Source organism: Drosophila montana, unplaced genomic scaffold, assembly GCF_035044405.1.
Source record: "Drosophila montana isolate Dmon_TW-CO22-7 unplaced genomic scaffold, ASM3504440v1 contig_1083_1, whole genome shotgun sequence".
In the NCBI taxonomy this organism is placed as follows: domain Eukaryota; kingdom Metazoa; phylum Arthropoda; class Insecta; order Diptera; family Drosophilidae; genus Drosophila; species Drosophila montana.
The window spans coordinates 1365034-1382346 of record NW_026996074.1 but is presented as its reverse complement, the minus strand read 5'-3'; the positions used below and the strand labels follow the sequence as shown (position 1 = coordinate 1382346).

At 43.0% G+C, this 17313-nt stretch overlaps 2 protein-coding genes and 1 long non-coding RNA gene across 9 annotated transcripts; all 3 read left to right on the top strand.

The window, feature by feature from the left end:
• The first annotated feature begins 1089 nt into the window (after nucleotides 1-1089).
• LOC135433163 (uncharacterized) lies at nucleotides 1090-1968 on the top strand. 4 transcript variants are annotated; one of them, XR_010437044.1, is made up of 4 exons: nucleotides 1090-1307; nucleotides 1368-1524; nucleotides 1595-1646; nucleotides 1720-1968. It is a non-coding gene; the product is annotated as an uncharacterized LOC135433163 (long non-coding RNA). The 4 variants fall into 4 exon arrangements; XR_010437054.1 differs by lacking the exon at nucleotides 1595-1646 and having other exon boundaries at nucleotides 1158-1307; nucleotides 1368-1520; XR_010437039.1 differs by lacking the exon at nucleotides 1595-1646 and having other exon boundaries at nucleotides 1158-1307.
• A 2-nt stretch (nucleotides 1969-1970) lies between these two features.
• Nucleotides 1971-7285, top strand: LOC135432932 (uncharacterized). Of its 4 annotated transcripts, none has more exons than XM_064688867.1 (4): nucleotides 1971-1997; nucleotides 2079-3285; nucleotides 5807-6210; nucleotides 6282-7285. In XM_064688867.1, exons 3-4 carry the CDS (start codon nucleotides 6168-6170, stop codon nucleotides 6659-6661), a joined length of 423 nt encoding a protein of 140 aa, XP_064544937.1. In that variant the 5' UTR covers nucleotides 1971-1997; nucleotides 2079-3285; nucleotides 5807-6167; the 3' UTR covers nucleotides 6662-7285. The 4 variants fall into 4 exon arrangements, 3 of the variants coding, with proteins under 3 accessions (XP_064544937.1, XP_064545014.1, XP_064545090.1); XM_064688944.1 differs by having other exon boundaries at nucleotides 1973-2009; XR_010437029.1 differs by lacking the exons at nucleotides 5807-6210; nucleotides 6282-7285 and adding an exon at nucleotides 5097-5373.
• Nucleotides 7286-9746: 2461 nt separating this feature from the next.
• On the top strand, nucleotides 9747-11162 carry Sec13 (secretory 13). Its single transcript, XM_064692088.1, has 2 exons — nucleotides 9747-10115; nucleotides 10235-11162. The coding sequence occupies exons 1-2, from the start codon at nucleotides 9829-9831 to the stop codon at nucleotides 11004-11006; spliced, it is 1059 nt and encodes a 352-aa protein (XP_064548158.1). The 5' UTR covers nucleotides 9747-9828; the 3' UTR covers nucleotides 11007-11162.
• The last annotated feature ends 6151 nt before the right edge of the window (nucleotides 11163-17313 follow it).

Below are 17313 nucleotides of genomic sequence, written 5' to 3'. Positions count from 1 at the left end.
GTCAATTTATCAAGATTCCATTTGCAGCGACCAAACTTATCTTTATTGTGTATTTTATTAAATATAAGCAATTACTTTTAATTACCGATAACGTGGCGACACGATTGCCCGATGTCGTGCAGCAACGATATTACTTCTCGATGAGTTCCTGATAGTTTTGAACGTGCGTAAAATTAACGGCGGTGACTTAGCGTCGATGTTTGGTAATTGGTATCGGTAAAGGAATCGGTCACTTTTAATTTTATTTACTTATGTTTTTTAATAAATTTAAATGCATAATTGCCAAAAATTAAATTATTTACTGTGTACATTCATTTGTTTCGGAATTTTAATTTATAATATGGGTATACCAAGGCGTTGAAAAATTAGGTTTCCATCATTCTCTATTAATCTTAATTCAGGGATAATGGCCTCGAAAACCGCATATACACGATTAAAGCCTATAGTTCCACCTAAACAACCTTAAAACAATTATAAAAATCGATTAGCACGTTTTTAAGATATTTGTACAACAGTGCAGCAACCTCGTTGCTAGCCCCATACAAAATGACCGTAATAAATAAGGCCCTCAATGCACGCTATACTAACTTGAAGATACATGTTTTAGGAAGCCTTACGCATTAATTCTAAACAAATCGATCAGCCAGTTTTTTAGAAAGCTAATAAAATATAAACACACCTCATGTTGTTCTTTCAAAATGCCTATCGAACTACTATCTCCAACGTGAACCGAACCACTGCTTAGAATCAGTGCTGAATAATGTTATACAGTATTGAGCGGGAACAAATTATTTCAAATTATTTGTATATGTGAAAGAAAAGAAGTAATACATGAAGTATTGGCATTTTACAATAAAACATTATCTTATGTATTTATACACAGTATAATAACAAAAAGGTAGCAATATTTCAACATATTTTTCATCCTAATTTTATTTATCTCTGACAATGGCCTTAAATGCACAGTAGTTTAACATATTCATCGCGAATTATCAAATATTTGGCTTTTTACTTCAAGAAAATCGTTCAGCCAGCTTTAAGAAATTCTCATTTTTCTATTTTTCTATTTATGCCCAATTGTTGCGAAACTGATTGTTTCTCGGAGGGCCGCGCCGGCTGGCTCATCGGTTCTCTAGGTGTAGTCCCATTCCTGGCCCGCAGTCCTCACAATCGATATCAACAAAACTACAACGTCTGTAGCAAAACATACATATACAACACTATTCAAAATGAACCACATAATCGATAACAACAAACAATTGAACAACACTAACAGCTGTAACAAAAAGTAAATGTAAACAACAAAGGTGAGACGCTCAATATAAATTAACAAAAGAAAACACTATATACCCACTTTACTCTTCCAGATCGGGCCCCGGTTCCGGACCCCGCGTACCCTGAGACGATCACCTGATCTCGTCTCCGTCATTTTGGCCACTACATGGCCTGCATCAGCTCGTGTCGGCTGTTATGCCCACTCTCCCTATCAATTGAGACTTAGCCGGACATTTCTCTCTTCAGTAGGTGCGTATAATTGGTTGCGTTTCTTATTATTATTAACAATTTTAACATCTCTTATCCCCTATTTTTACAGGGTATCCCCATTCTGCAATTTATTCTATGCAAGCTGACATTGGCTTCAATTCGTATTATTGCTTTGCTTTGCCTTATAATTATCACAATTGTGTATTAATTTCTAAAATTTCATTTATCTTACAGAATACATTTTATTTAATTTACTACATTAAATAGAAGAGGCGACGAAACACTGCAAAGTTATTGCCAGTCGCCACAAAAAAGAAAACAAGAAAGCAATTATGAGGTAATCGTTGCAGGTAGGTGATATATATATTCAATCGCTTAATTCTACCGTACCCAGCCTAAAGAGCTCTTTGGGGGTGGTAAGGGGCGATAGAAAGGGGTAATTCAAGTTAGGTATGTATGTGAGTATTGTTCGCGCAAGTACCAAATTTTCGCACTCTAATGTGGAGCTTGGCGTAAGTGCCTATGTATATATATAGAATTTACAAACAAAAAAAACTAAATTTAACAACTTCAAAAAATCTGCTCTCTTTCAGGGAGCACAATCAGGAGTCTACGTCTGACTCTGTTTATGACTCGAGCGAGGAGGGGCGAAATGGAACTGACTCATTCGGAGGATGTCGGCGTGGCTCGTCTCGCCGTCTTTATGGTTGCACCGATGCTTGGCTGACGTGCACCGCTGATATGGCTGACGTGCGCCGCTGAGCCAAATTCTGGCCTTTGGGGTGACTTCGTGGGCCGCTCTAGTCCGAGAGCTGGTCCCTTCGTTGCCGAGAGCCGTTTATTTAGTTAATAGCCTTATGATTTAATATGTTCGTCTCGTGTCGCACGTAAGTTTAAAGTTTTTTATAATTTTTTGTATATTTTGACACAATGTTTAAATTCGGATTTTATTATTAAACGGCAAAAAATGTTGTTTAATTTTAATTTGTGGAAAACTTCTATGCCAAGGGCATATCCAAGGGCAGGCGATCCGCTCTCCTTATAATCGCTTAAGAGCGGGCGGCCAATAGTAATCATCTCTTTTGGCGCCGTGGATCGATGCTGCCGATATAGTCAAATGCAACATCACCACGCAGGTTATTGTAAACGCGAATCCGACCGTTACAATAGAATCTGCGTGCGCATTTCCTTTACTGGTTCGCCCAGCCGGCACCACCCACTTCGTATGGAACACTCCCAGGGGTTCCCTTTCAAGTCTTCCAGCAGGTACGAGTTGTTGCCTGCTCGACGCATTACTCTGGCCTTAAGGAACTTCCTTGCAAATTTGGCGTTAAAAGCTTTCCCAAAATCGCTTAGCACAAAATTGCGTCAGTAGACTTCTTGGCCGGGTTCCGCCTGGAACACTCGGGCTCGAGCGTTGTACTACCGATGACTTCTTTCGTAAGTCTGGTGTAGTTGGCTTTGGACTCGCTGTCTAATCAGGTGTTTTTTGTCTGCTGGGTGCAAATGAGAAATCTCATGACCATCCAGAGACCCTAGCCTACGAGCCAATTTGTAGCATGCCCCGTTTAGGAACATATGATATCCGAAAACGGCAAAGAAAGGAGTCACCCCCGTCTCTGTGTGTATGGCATTGCGTATGGACACCTCTATTTCCGGAAGGTAGAGGTCCCACTCGCGGTGATCTTGCTCTATATACGCCCGGATCGCCGACAATACGGTACGATTAACTCGCTCAAAAAGTGAATTTTGAAAAATGGTCGACTACCATGAAGATCCAAGCGTACCCTTGCTTCGAACGTGAGTACTTTCCCCGGAAGTCAATATACAGTTTTTGGAATGGTCGCCCGGAATGGTCGCCCTAGACCCACTTGCATGCGGAAGTTTGGTACCTTGACTTCCTTGCATGTCACGCACTGTCTTACCCAATCCCTTACCTGACTAGCCATGCCGGGCCAGTAAAACTGCCGGCGTAAGATCTCGAGCGTTTTCACGACACTCCATGACCAGCCGTCTCATCGACATCAGCCTTCGCAATTAAGCCGGCTATCAACGAGCTTCCCCATGGTGCCTTCTAACTCGTCTTCCAAGTGGACGAACCCCATGCGCTTAAAAACCAAATCCCCCTCAACCTTCAGGTCTGGTAGATTGTCTTGATTCGCCCGTACTTGTTCGAGCAACGCCAGATATTCCGCGGATTCGATCTCGGTGGTCTCAAATTCGAGAAGACATTCTGAAAGCTTTCCCACTGCTTCGACACTGCGCGAGAGTGTCGGCTACCACGTTCTCACTGCCTTTACGGGGCTCGATGGTAAAGTCATAGCTTTGCAGCTGCAATGACCAACGAGCTAGTCTCCCGCTTAGGTTTTATGGACATCAGTCATTTTAAGCTGGCGTCAGTGATGCATGTGAAAGGCGTCCCTTCTATGTAGGGTCTGAACTTTTTTATGGCCAGTATCGACGCTAAACACTCCGTTCAGTAACGGAATAGTTTCGTTGGTGTTTGTTCAACTTGGCTGAAAAGAATGCTATGGGTCGTTCCTGATCGTCAGGGTCTTTTTGAAACAACACCGCTCCCACGCTGAACTAATACGCATCGCGCTGCACGAAGAAGAGCTTGGAAAAATCCGCGTGCACGAGCACTGGTGCCGTAGTCAGGGCGATCTTCAACTTTTCAAAGGCCTCGTCACTCAATACAAACTTTCTGCTATCTTTTTTTTAACATTTCGGTCAGTGGTGCGGCCATTGTCGCGAAATCTCGCATAAAGCGCCGGTACCAACCTGCTGTACCCGAAAATGAGTGAACTTCTTTGCGCGACCGAGGCACGGTGATTCGTTTAATAGCTATAGCCCGTTCGGGGTTCATGCGAAGCGTGCCGCCACCAATAATGAATCCTAGGTATTTTAATGCCTTGAAGCAAAATTTTGATTTGTGCAGTCCGGTTTAGAGGTTCGCTTCCCTTAAGCTTTTGCCCACTTGTCGCAGATATTTCAAGTGCGTTGAAAAATCTGGGGAAATAACTAATAAATCGTCCGAGTACACAAAGACGTTGGACCGTAGCTCGTTGGGAATCAGCTTGTCCATTAGACGAACCAGAAATTGGGCTGCATTGCATAAACCAAATGGTATAACGCGAAACTGGTATAGTGGCCTACCTGATACGGTAAATGCAGTATAGGGCTTGCTTTTGTCGTCTAGTTCGACCTGCCAATACGCGAACTTCAGATCGACACTGGAGATGTAGTGGGTCTGGTCTATTCTAGATAGGATGCCTTCTATACAGGGTAGTGGATACGCGTCTTTCACCGTCAAATTGTTGAGCTTGCGTGTATCGAGGCAAAAACGGTCCCCGGTCTTCGCACTACTGTTGTACGGTTACTCCATGGGTTGTTGCACTCTTCTATAACCCCTAAACTCAACATTTTGTCCACTTCTTCATCCACAACTTTCTGCATCGCTGGCGACAATGGAAAGGGTCTATCTTTGAACGGTTGGGCACCTTCCACTAAGTCGATAGTGTGCTTCTCTAAGTCCGTCGTCCCTAATCCGCTACGTTCAAAAGACAAAAACTCCTGCTTTACCGTCTCCAATTCTATCCTTTCTTCGCTAGACAACTCCCATGATGCCAGCTCACCTTCGAATTCGTCCTCTTCTTCCGTATAATGCGTCATCGACACGGCCAATAGCTTTTTCCCTTGGTGTTCCGTGGATATAAGCTTCTCGGGGCCCAAAATGTCAATGGTCAGGTGAAATGCTCGCCAGAAATCGATCCCAAAATAGCCTCGCTGCTTTAGGTACGGGCAGATAAAAAACGTTATTTTTTATGCTGCCCCCTATACGAGATGCCCCCTACCCTACCTATGATCGATTTATCCTCGCCTCCAGCGGTTGTGACTACCGAAACGTAAGGTTGCACCGTAACCCCTAATTCTTCTACTAATTCTCGACACCCTTTTCCCAGCAGACTGACCGAGGCTCCTGTGTCTAACAAACCTTTCATTTGGATTCCCGCGACCTCCACTTCGGCGAATACGCGTCGAGGTTATTCTCCCGTTTCACAGCTTCAATGACCTGGTGCCTCGTCATCCTGCGTCTGCGGAAGCGCGCTCTAGCCTTCACCAATCTTCGGGTGGCCAGCGTCATCTCCTCCAGCTGTCGCTCACCAAAAATTCTATATCGGGCCGACATGAATGCCCGAACACGTTCTTCATATGGTTAGCCTCTTAATGTTCTTCCTTTGTTCATTTCCTTACAAATATTCTTATCCTGGTCCTTATGGTCTATATCCGTTTCCTTTTCAATAATTATTGGCTTTGGTAGGTGCTCCTCAATTGTTTTTCCGCGGTCACCGCATCAAACACGTCTGTCCAGCCATCATCGGTCTCCCTCTGGGGTTTCCCGGACAATTCTCGCATTGTGAGCAGAATGTACCCGGCTTGCCGCACCTATAGCAAAACATCTTCGGCTCTTTGGACATGCAGTCTCTAAAGACATGGTCGAACTGCCTACAATTCCAGCACACTAGCCGGGAAGGTGTCCTACCTCACACGAAGGCCTCCTCCAGATCAATAGGCGGGGTTTCTGCACGATGTGGTGATACTTCAACCTCGTGAACTGCCAGCCTCGTTCCTTGCGAGTAACGCGAAGGCTGCTCATACCCAGTCCGGCTTTTGCGAGCAATATGCCTCACCACTTCTATGCATTCTTGGCGCAGTTCATCCACGGTGAGTATATCCATAGCATAGATGTATTTTGACAGACTCTCCTTCAGACCAAGCTTTATAATTTTCACCAGTTCGCGGTCTCTCAGCGGCTTCTGCAATCACGCGGCCAGTTGACGCATGTGGTGGATATAGTCGTCCACCCCATCCAGTTGTCGACTCTAGAATGCCGCACGTGCATCCAGTACCACTCGCGGGCACGTCCGTTCAGGAGCAGGCATTGATATTGCCTCTGCAGGTACTCCAGCCGGAACACGAAGTCCTCGACAGAATGCATAGCGTCCTCGCCATCGAACTTGATGTTCCACCGCTAGAGCTTCAAGTACGCTGTATCTCGTACGTTTGCATACGCTTCCTCCGGCTTAAAATCATCCGCTGTCCGGGCCTCTACTCGGAAATGGCGATTATTTGGATTACGCCAGTTCTTCGCCTGAGAATCTGCAACGTATACTGAGCTGCTGGAGGAGTACTCCATTCATCGCGCGTCTTGTCTGTGTGGCTTCGGTGGCACCGGCGGTGGGAATGCCTCGCGCTGGAGCACTTTTCGCTCTTTCGGGATGGCGCCTGTTCGCGGTCCCGGCACGACATGTCTCGGCGGCTTCGGCGCAGTGTAAGTCTCTCCGGCGTGGCTCCCTGGCGGCCTAAGCACATCAATGATACCCTTCATCATCTCCATGAAGCCTGTTCGCATCTCCCCGCGGATGGACTCGCTGATGCTAGATGGCAGAGCATACTGATACGTCAGGTGGGCCTGAGCTATCGTCACGTTCGCTGCCGATGTGAGCACGGAGTCCTTCGTCGGTTTTGGCAACTCCAGATTTTGTGGAGGTCGATCTTGTTGTGCCAATTCCTTCTCTAAGTCTACCAGATGACCCTCCGCCGTGATCTGTCTCTCATGAAATCCCCGGAAATTCATGGGCGTTCTCGCTAGACCTCCTGCCGAACGTGGCGGCGGCAGTGCCGCCGCTCCGTCAGCTTCGCAACCCCAATCAGACATCTGAAAACTGCCCCCATCTCTTCAATAAGGCTTACTACCTTAAAAAAAAAAAATCGCAAATAATCCCTATTAAATAAATAAATAAATAAATAAACACCCACTAAAAAATCTTGCTAGTAATGAATAATAAATAACAAAAAAAACCCATGAAAATAATTTTTATTTATGTTATTTTTTTCAATTTCATATACTTATGGGGAGGGAAAACAAATCCTTACACAGGCTAACTTCTCTACGCATAATTTGGACAGTGGACAACAATTGAGCAATCGTCAAATGCTCAGCTCGTCAGTTTGACTGACGAACGGCATTCAAGGAACGCTACCTTGGAGTCTATTTGGCTTTTGTCCCACTTCTGGGAACCTTTGGGACATGCTGTGTGACAGGTGCGGCGCAGGATCAAATCTATATCGTCCTGGGTCACCTGTCTCCGAAGCTCATTTAACTACGGCCAACACACACCAAACGTAAACACAGAGTGGGACAAAACAAATAGTAAACATTAAACAAACTCTAACAAGACCTACCCTGTCACATTTTATCACAGGATATTTTGTCATAGCGGCTACCACCAGGCTGCGATGAACGGTCGCGAACGTTCGCCAACATGCGAACGTGACTTACCGCTATCGCCACCGTGACACCATGGCAAGATCCGTCCCCGTCGCTCTTCTGGTCATTCTTGGGGTATGTTGTGTGATAGGTGCGGCGCAGGCTCGATTCTACATCGTCCTGGGTCACCTGTCTCCAAAGCTCATATAACTACGGTCAGCATACATCCATACATCCATCAACCACTACAAGAAAAACTTCTTATGCTCAGGGATATTCTAGTAATCTCTGCCTCCGTCGTGCTTCTCGGATTCCACTACACGCTGCGCGATTACGGGTCACCAACTCGTGCCACATAAGACTTCAGTGGTGTGGATCCTAAAGCCAAGGGAGACTCTTTCTGTACCTTCATTGATATTTTATTTATCTTTTTTTTTTGGATTTCCACACCGAATTCTAAGAAGCCGAGTGCTTCTTCAATTGGGCGCCATATTGTTGCGGACTGCGGGCCAGGGATGGGACTACACCTAGAGAACCGATGAGCCAGCCGGCGCGGCCCAACGAGAAACAAGCAGTTCCGCAAAACTATGTTAATGCAAAAAAACTAGCTGGCAATATTTACTTAACATTTTTATTCATCAAAATGGCGGCAATATTTGATCAATATTTATATTTAATTCCTCCGATAATGACTTTAAATGCATATTAGTTTAACATATAGTTCGCGAATTATCAATCAGTTTGCTTTTTACTTCAAGAAAATCGTCCAGCCAGTTTTTTGAAAATTCTCATTTTTCTATTTATGCCCTATGTTAATGCAAAAAACCTAGCTGGCAATATTTACTTAACAATTTTGTTCATCAAAATGGCGGCAATATTTAAACATATTTCTACCAAATGGTGGCAATATTTTTTTTTTATAACGGTGCTTAACAAAAAACGGTGGCAATATTTGAAAATGGGTGTCCTCATTTAGAATTGAGAAATATTAAATATTTCACATATACAAATATTTTGAATTAATTTGTTCCCGCCCAATACTGTATAACATTATTCAGCACTGATTCTAAGCAGTGGTTCGGTTCACGTTGGAGATAGTAATTCGATAGGCATTTTGAAAGAACAACATGAGGTGTGTTTATATTTTATTAGCTTTCTAAAAAACTGGCTGATCGATTTGTTTAGAATTAATGCGTAAGGCTTCCTAAAACATGTATCTTCAAGTTAGTATAGCGTGCATTGAGGGCCTTATTTATTACGGTCATTTTGTATGGGGCTAGCAACGAGGTTGCTGCACTGTTGTACAAATATCTTAAAAACGTGCAAATCGATTTTTATAATTTTTTAAGGTTGTTTAGGTGAAACTATAGGCTTTAATCGTGTATATGCGGTTTTCGAGGCCATTATCCCTGAATTAAGATATATAGAGAATGATGGAAACCTAATTTTTCATTGCCTTGGTATACCCATATTTTAAATTAAAATTCCGAAACAAATGAATGTACACAGTAAATAATTTAATTTTTGGCAATTATGCATTTAAATTTATTAGGTTTTGTGCTTATAAACATAAATAAATAAAATTAAAAGTGACCGATTCCTTTACCGATACCAATTACCAAAAATCGACGCTAAGTCACCGCCGCTAATTTGACGCACATTGCATTCGCTCATCTCAAAGTGTTGACGATAGTTCAAAACTATCAGGAACTCATCGTGAAGTAATATCGTTGTTGCACGACATCGGGCAATCGTGTCGCCACGTTATCGGTAATTAAAAGTAATTGCTTATATTTAATAAAATACACAATAAAGATAAGTTTGGTCGCTGGAAATGTAATCTTGATAAATTGACATCACCCACGACTTATTTGGACGTTTCTAAAACGAAGAATAAACGTAAATCCATTTAATTAATATTGCAAGTAACAATCGATAGTCTAGCAACACCGATAGAACACGTTTCTGATATCGCATATCGTTTGAAGCTCAATTTCCACGTCAAACGATTGCGAGCCGAAGCGTATAAGAGCTATTTAATATTTGTTTGAATTAAGCTGAGTACAATCGTGATGGTGAGCTTGTTACAGGAAATTGACACAGAGCATGAGGACATGGTTCACCATGCTGCGCTGGATTTCTACGGGCTGCTGCTGGCCACCTGTTCGTCAGACGGCAGCGTCCGAATTTTTCACTCACGTAAAAACAATAAGGCGCTTGCTGAACTTAAAGGACACCAGGGCCCAGTATGGCAAGTAGCATGGGCGCATCCTAAGTTTGGCAACATATTAGCATCGTGCTCTTATGATCGCAAAGTAATTATATGGAAATCGACTACACCCAGAGATTGGATTAAGATGTGAGTGTTTCGTTTTTATGTATGTACTTATGCTGATGACGCTCTCGTTATCTATAAACGCCTTGTGTTTATATGTATGTTAATAATTTGACTTATATTTCCTTCTTGTCGCTTTTCAGATACGAATACAGCAATCACGATTCCTCGGTCAACTCTGTGGATTTTGCGCCGCCTGAATACGGTCTAATCCTAGCGTGTGCCAGCTCAGATGGTTCAATTTCTGTGTTAACATGCAACACGGAGTACGGTGTTTGGGATGCAAAGAAGATACCCAATGCACATACAATTGGAGTGAATGCTATTTCCTGGTGCCCGGCACAGGCACCGGATCCGGCTTTTGATCAGCGTGTCACTTCGCGCAACGCATCAATAAAACGTTTGGTTAGCGGTGGCTGCGATAATCTCGTCAAGGTTTGGCGTGATGATAATGATCGATGGATTGAAGAACACCGTCTCGAAGCACATTCAGATTGGGTTCGTGATGTGGCATGGGCACCATCAATTGGGCTGCCACGCTTCCAGATAGCATCGGCCTCTCAAGATCGCCATGTTATTATATGGAGCAGCAATGCTGATTTGTCACAGTGGACATCAAGTGTACTGCACACGTTCGATGATGCAGTATGGAGTATTTCCTGGTCCACCACGGGCAACGTTCTTGCTGTTACTGGTGGTGATAATAATGTTTCCTTGTGGAAAGAAAACAGTGAGGGTCAATGGATACGCATTAATTATGAATCAGGCATTGCCATTCAATCGAAACAGTCGCATAATTTACACAATCCCCAACAGCAGCCCCAACAGCCATCAAATATACCACTGTCGTCGGACTCTGAACATAGCTCGAACTTATCAAATTCGAACTTGTCAAACTCGCAGCTGTCAAACTAGAAATGTTAAATAGATCGTGTCTATGGCCGGTTTAATTTTAAAATTATGGTCAATATATCTTGAAAATGCGAAATATATTTTAAATAGAGGAAATACAGTTTTTCCAAATGGTGGTACGTTCCAAAAGAAATAAAATACTTTTTTTTAAACGGTTTATTAGGGGGACTTTATATTTCACAACTTGCGCAAAACTTGTAATATTATTAAAAATTTCATTTAATTTTGGAGGGCCCTGAATCTATAAAAAAATATCGGTTTCATTAATCAAACGCGGTAACAATAAATTGAATTCTGATGCATAGTGTGATTGCCGACCCAGGGAATTAACCTTAACATTGGTACTAAATATGTCAGTCAACTCTAGCAACCCCAAAGTTCTTGATACTTATGCCGGTGGAGGTAATTTCATTTTATTCATGAGGAAGGAACTTGCGCATTCGTATAAATTGGAAACTCGTGCCGCAATAAATGGAACCAAATGTAATTTGTATAATATATATATATTATAAAAAAATATATATATATGTCAATAAATATGCACTTTCTGAAGAAATAACTAATTAAATAGTCAATAATTATTTTGAGGAACAGCTTTTTAAAACATTGAATCCATGAAAATTGTAAAAGGGGGTTTTGCTAAAGTATATTTAACAGGCAGAAGGAGGCACCTCGAACCCGTAATGTAAATATATTCACATCAATAATCTAGTCATGCCTGTCTTTATAATCGCGTCTATTTTAAAAACTATAAGACCTAGAAATTTGTGCAAACAAATCATTTTTATACCCTTGCAGAGGGTATTATAATTTTGTCTCGAAATGCATAGAAGGAGACTTCTCCGACCCCATAAAGTATATATATTCTTCATCAGCAGCAACAGCCGATTCGATATAGCCGTGTCTGTCTGTTTCTATGCGAACTATTCTCAGTTTTAAAGCTATTGTCATGAAACTTTGCATATGGCCCTCTTTCTGTTGCACACAGTACATAGTATGTCTAAACCGTCTGGATCGATATTAACTACTCGGCATTAACTATTTTCGCGCAGTTCAGATGTAGTTTTATATTTGTGAAAAACTTCAAGCTATTGATAACTGGTTCACGTCAGTAAGCCTTCTGATTTCTTTGAAGGAAATTGACATATTTTCTACAAGTACAGTTCGTCAAAATCGAATAAGCAATTGCCAGTTAGCAAGGCAGAGGAGCTTTCGATTTGAAATGTTAAATTAATTTATGTTTGAAGTCGTTTGACAATAAGCCAGTTCAACTTATATCTTCATGTGTAGACCATAAACCTGTTGGAATGTGCAAGTGTTGTAGCCCAAAAGAAAAAGCTAACATTGATGTTGCAATGCGATGCAATGATTGCAATGATGTACAATAAAGGAATGGGAGGAGTGGATTTGGCAGATATACCCATGAAGCTCTAAAAGGCAAATCACCGCTCAAGGAAATGGTACATAAGAATCTTTTATAGGTGCTTAGGAACATCTATTACAAATGCGAATATCCGAAGCAGAAACATATTTCTCTACTGTATCTAATTGGGAGAGCCCAATATCTTCCAGTGGCTCCCCATCGAACATCGAACAGAATAGGTTCCAGCCAAATCCTCCAGACTCAAGGCGTTACGATAAAGTGTAACATTGGGTAGTATTTCGTGGAAAAGGGTGTTGCAGGTTGTGCAAGACAGGAACTCCAAATGCCCTAAGTGCATATTTTCTGTAGTAACAATAAAAACAGTCTTTTGTCCTATCATACTTAATTTCCTGAAATTTGCAAATAAAATTGTTTGCGGTTTTTATTGTAAATAAAATTTGTTTTATATACCACCATTGCCCAACGTTGCTCATAAGCAACTTCCGGTAGCGCCCAAACGGATAGGCTTGAAATTTTGGACAAATATTTCTTAAATAAATACGAATTGATTAAAATTAAATTAAATTAAATTAATTAAATGAAAAATTATATTATTTTATATAATTAAATAAATTGAGAACTGTGGTGGCTTTAAAAGTCTGCTAAGCGTTTTAGTGCGTATCGCTTTGATTTTATTCGACAACTGAAGATATATAGAGTTATGCTAAGGCGGCGAAGCGAGGCGAATTCGCTCCAAAGCGAGTGATAAAGCTTTATTGCGCTCTCGCTCCGCCCTAAATATAACTTACACTAGACTTCATGTTTTTCAAATTCATTTTTAAAATTAATGTGCGCATCTGCGCCAACACCGGCCACCATGAAGCGCTTGGGGGCTTCATTCCACCGGTAGCCGAGCCAACTTGTGGATCGGCCTTTTAAAATTTTCGCAACTAGCCGTCTTGTTCTAGCCACTTTAACAACGCCGTCCTCTCCTGCGTGCACTGCCGTCACTCTGCCGATCAGCCACTGCTGGGGCGGCAGATTGTCCTCGGCGACGACCACCAGCTCTCCCTCGACGACGTTTGGCAGGCGACGGCGCCACTTGCTCCGCACTTGGAGTCCGAGCACATACTCCTTTGACCATCGCCGCCAAAACTGTTGCTTGAGCAACGAGACAGCTCGCCATCGATTCAAGCAGGTGAGACCCTGCTGGTCCGGAGTCCCCTCTGCTGGCAGAGCCCTTAAGTGGCCTGGCGTTAGAGCCTCGCCATTGCTTGGGTCCTCGCTGATTGCTCCTAGGGGACACTGCGACAAGAGTCGTCTGCAGCTCCTCGGCCGTTAGCAGCAGGCTGCCTACCGTCCGTAGGAGTAGGGGATTTGCAGACTTCACACCTGCCTCCCACAGACCCCCGAAGTGAGTTCTTGGCGGTATGAACGCAAATTCGCATCCGCTTTTTGATGCGAATTCGCGAATTGGCGACTTGCTCCTACGAAGTATGTCGCGTTGTCGCAATGGACGGTCTGTGGGACTCCTCGACGGCCGACGGCCGAAAAGCCATTAAAAATGTATTAGTGGATATGTCAGATCCTAGTTCTAAGTGATCCGTTTTGGAGGCGAAGCAAACAAACAGTGCTATGTACGACTTATACGTAGGCTTTCTACGCATTCGAAAAGTCGTGCTAATTGGGCCACAAAAATCGATAGCACAGATCGAAAATGGGCGGAGAGCTCGGAGACGATCTGCTGGTAAATTTACCATAATTTGTGTTAGCAGACGAGGTTTGCATTTAAAGCAACGGATACATGATGTCACTGTCTGATGACAGACCTCTTGAGCGTTGATTAGCCAAAGTCGCTCACGAAGAAGACTCACGAGTGCTCTTGGGCCAGCGTCATTCGTCAAATGCAGGTATCTAATAAAGCTTCTAGCGAATTGCGAGCTTTTTTTTAAAAGTAGCGGAAACTTGGCATCATATGAAATAGGAGCATTTACAAGTCGTCCCCCTACTCGCAACAACGAAAAGGAGCACCAAGATCCATTATACTCATGTTAAAATGGCTTAAGACGCTGCAGGCTATGACCCACGCGTGTGCCCTTTCGAACTCTATCTATGTCATCTTTAAATTCAACTCGTTGGATGACTTCAACCATTTTCTCGAAAGCTTCTTTCCTTTCGAGCGCCGTAGGGATACTCTCATATTGTACTTCTCGATTTTTACATTTTTAAATAAAGCATTAGCAAACACTCTCAGTAGCCTGGCATGTAATGAAAAGCTATCGATAGTTGCCAAGATATCTGGTCGGTTTACCATAGCTGCTAGTCCAACAGCTGTTTTGCGGACTTCTAGAGTTCGCATCTCATCTGTAATCAGATGCTGGTTAACCGGCCAGGATTCTCTTGGTTCCTTCAAAAATGAAGGGCCATCGAACCACATCGACGCAAGTAATTCATCGACATCGCAGCCTCTTGAAAAAATATCTGCTGGGTTTTGCTTTGTAGGTACATGGCGCCATTCAGCTTTCTCTGTCCATTCTTGGATTTCAGCCACCCGATTTGACACAAATGTTGCCAAAGACGAAGGATGTGACTGAATCCAATGAAGCGTGACTTCAGAATCAGACCAAAGAACCGTCCTTTCAATCGGTAATCTTATGAGATTTCTGATTCGATGACAAAGATCTGCGAGAAGGTGAGCCGCGCACAGCTCAAGTCGGGGAAGAGACTTCGTCTTGAGGGGGGCTACTCTAGATTTGGATGTCAACAACGAAATACGACAACCTTCTGCAGTGTGGCTGCGTATATATACGCATACGCCAAACGCTCTTATTAAGGCGTCGGCAAAACCATGTATCTCGATCGGTGAAGTTGGCTCTGTATTCGTTGCAACTGAATCAGAGTAGATTTCAGTTGCTGCCACGAGTTATCCGAACTCTGAGGGACAGATTCATCCCAGTCTAACTTCGGAAGCCAGAGCTCTTGGAGTAATATTTTTGCCTTGATTATCAGAGGGCTTAACAAGCCAATCGGTCAAATAGACGCGATGTCACCGAGAGAATGTTCCGTTTTGTCGCTCTAAGACCCATGAATGAATCGTCAATCTTGAATTGAAAGGCATCTTCATTCGGCAACTACAACACGCCAAGTGTTTTGGTTGTGTCAGACTCTGAGATCGTTATCGACTTAGCTGCGTTTGTTGCGGAGAACTCAGGAGAATTCGAAAACCATTTGGTTAGTTCGAAACATGCGCTTTTGAATATTTGCCACACTGCAGACTTAATTGTCTGAAGGTTCTCTACGCATGCAGCACCAGTTAGTAGATCATTGACGTTGATTGATGTTTGATTGATGTTTAACCTGAAGAACCTCAAAGAGTCAGATGGGTTCTTTCTCCACACTATGAGCTGGAAATTTCGATCCGCTTCGTGCACCATGATCACCTATACATCTTTTTGATGTCAGCTGTCAACGCATATTTGTGGAGTCGAAATCGAAGCAGACTCGAGTACAGCTCCTCTTGAATGGTCGGTCCAACCATTAGAAGGTCATTCAACGCAATTTGAGACGATGTCCGACAGGACGCGTCGAAAACAACGCGTAACTTTGTCGATGTGCTTTGTGGTCTTAAAACACACTGATGCGGAATGAAGTAGTGTGGAGTACGTGGAATCTGATCATCTATTTCAGACATGTGACCTAAAGTTAAATATTCCTCCATGAATTCCAAGTACATGCGCTTAAGCTCGGGATCTCGAGACAAGCGTCTTTCAAGCGACAAAAATCGACGCTTAGCAACCTGATTACCAAGCTGATTGGGATCTGATTTAAATGGCAGTCTTACTTTAAATCTACCTGACAGTAGTATTTTCAAATTATCTTGAAAGTGGCTCTCACATAACTGCTGTCCAACTGTTCGGACCTTTTTGGCTGAAGGCAACTCTTCCAATGACCAAAATTTCTGCAATGTTTTGTCTATCGAGGTATAAGACTCTTCTTGGCTTCTTCATGACTTAACGGCGTGTAACGCCCTGATACAATGCAGCCAATAAGTGTCTTTTGCAGAATCGGACAATTCGGACCTTGTATAATCTGACCGACAGACAGAAGCTCAAAGAACGTCTCAGCTCCGATGAGCATGTCGATCTTTTGTGGCTTATGAAAATATGGATCAGCCAATTGCAAATTCTCAGGGATTTTCCAACCACTGACATTGACCGTATGGTCAGGCTGGTAACCAGAAATGGTCTTCAAAATTCACAAATCTAACGAGAACTCACTGCAATTGACTCGCGACTTCACCACTGTATGAATCTTCTTTCTTACTTGAGTATTCATTGAGCAATCCCAAGTAAGCTGATACTGGCCTCTTCTCTACGCAGCTGCAATCGTTGTGCTAGCTCGTCTGTTACAAAATTAATTTGTGATCCAGAATCGAGTAAAGCTCTAGCCAAAACGAACTCGCCACTTCTCGTTTTAATGCTAACGACTGCGGTAGCTAGGATTACACTATCAGACACATTCGCATGCATAGCATGTGAAGTCGATGGTTGATCCTGTGCGGAGTCAAGGGGTGGTGGTAACGCTCGAGTGTTAGAAACGGCAGAGTATCTATGCATACTCTGCACTTGTTTGCCTTACAATTGGCAACAGTGTGCCCCTTCCGAAGGCAATTGATGCATAAAGGAGCCGCCTTAGCGAACTCAAACCGCTGTTGTACTGATAACGCGGCATATGCTGAGCAATTCAATATCGAATGGCCTTCGGAACCGCAATATAAACATTTTGGAGTCACTTGATCGTTTCTTCCATTAGCCACAGAATACAAAAACGAACCTCGATTGTTGTTTTTGTAAACAGCTTTTGAATCTGGCTTCGGGCCATCGGACGAAGCTTTGGCTGATTCTTCAGCAGAAAGGTGTTGTTATCTACGATTCAAGGCTGTTTCAC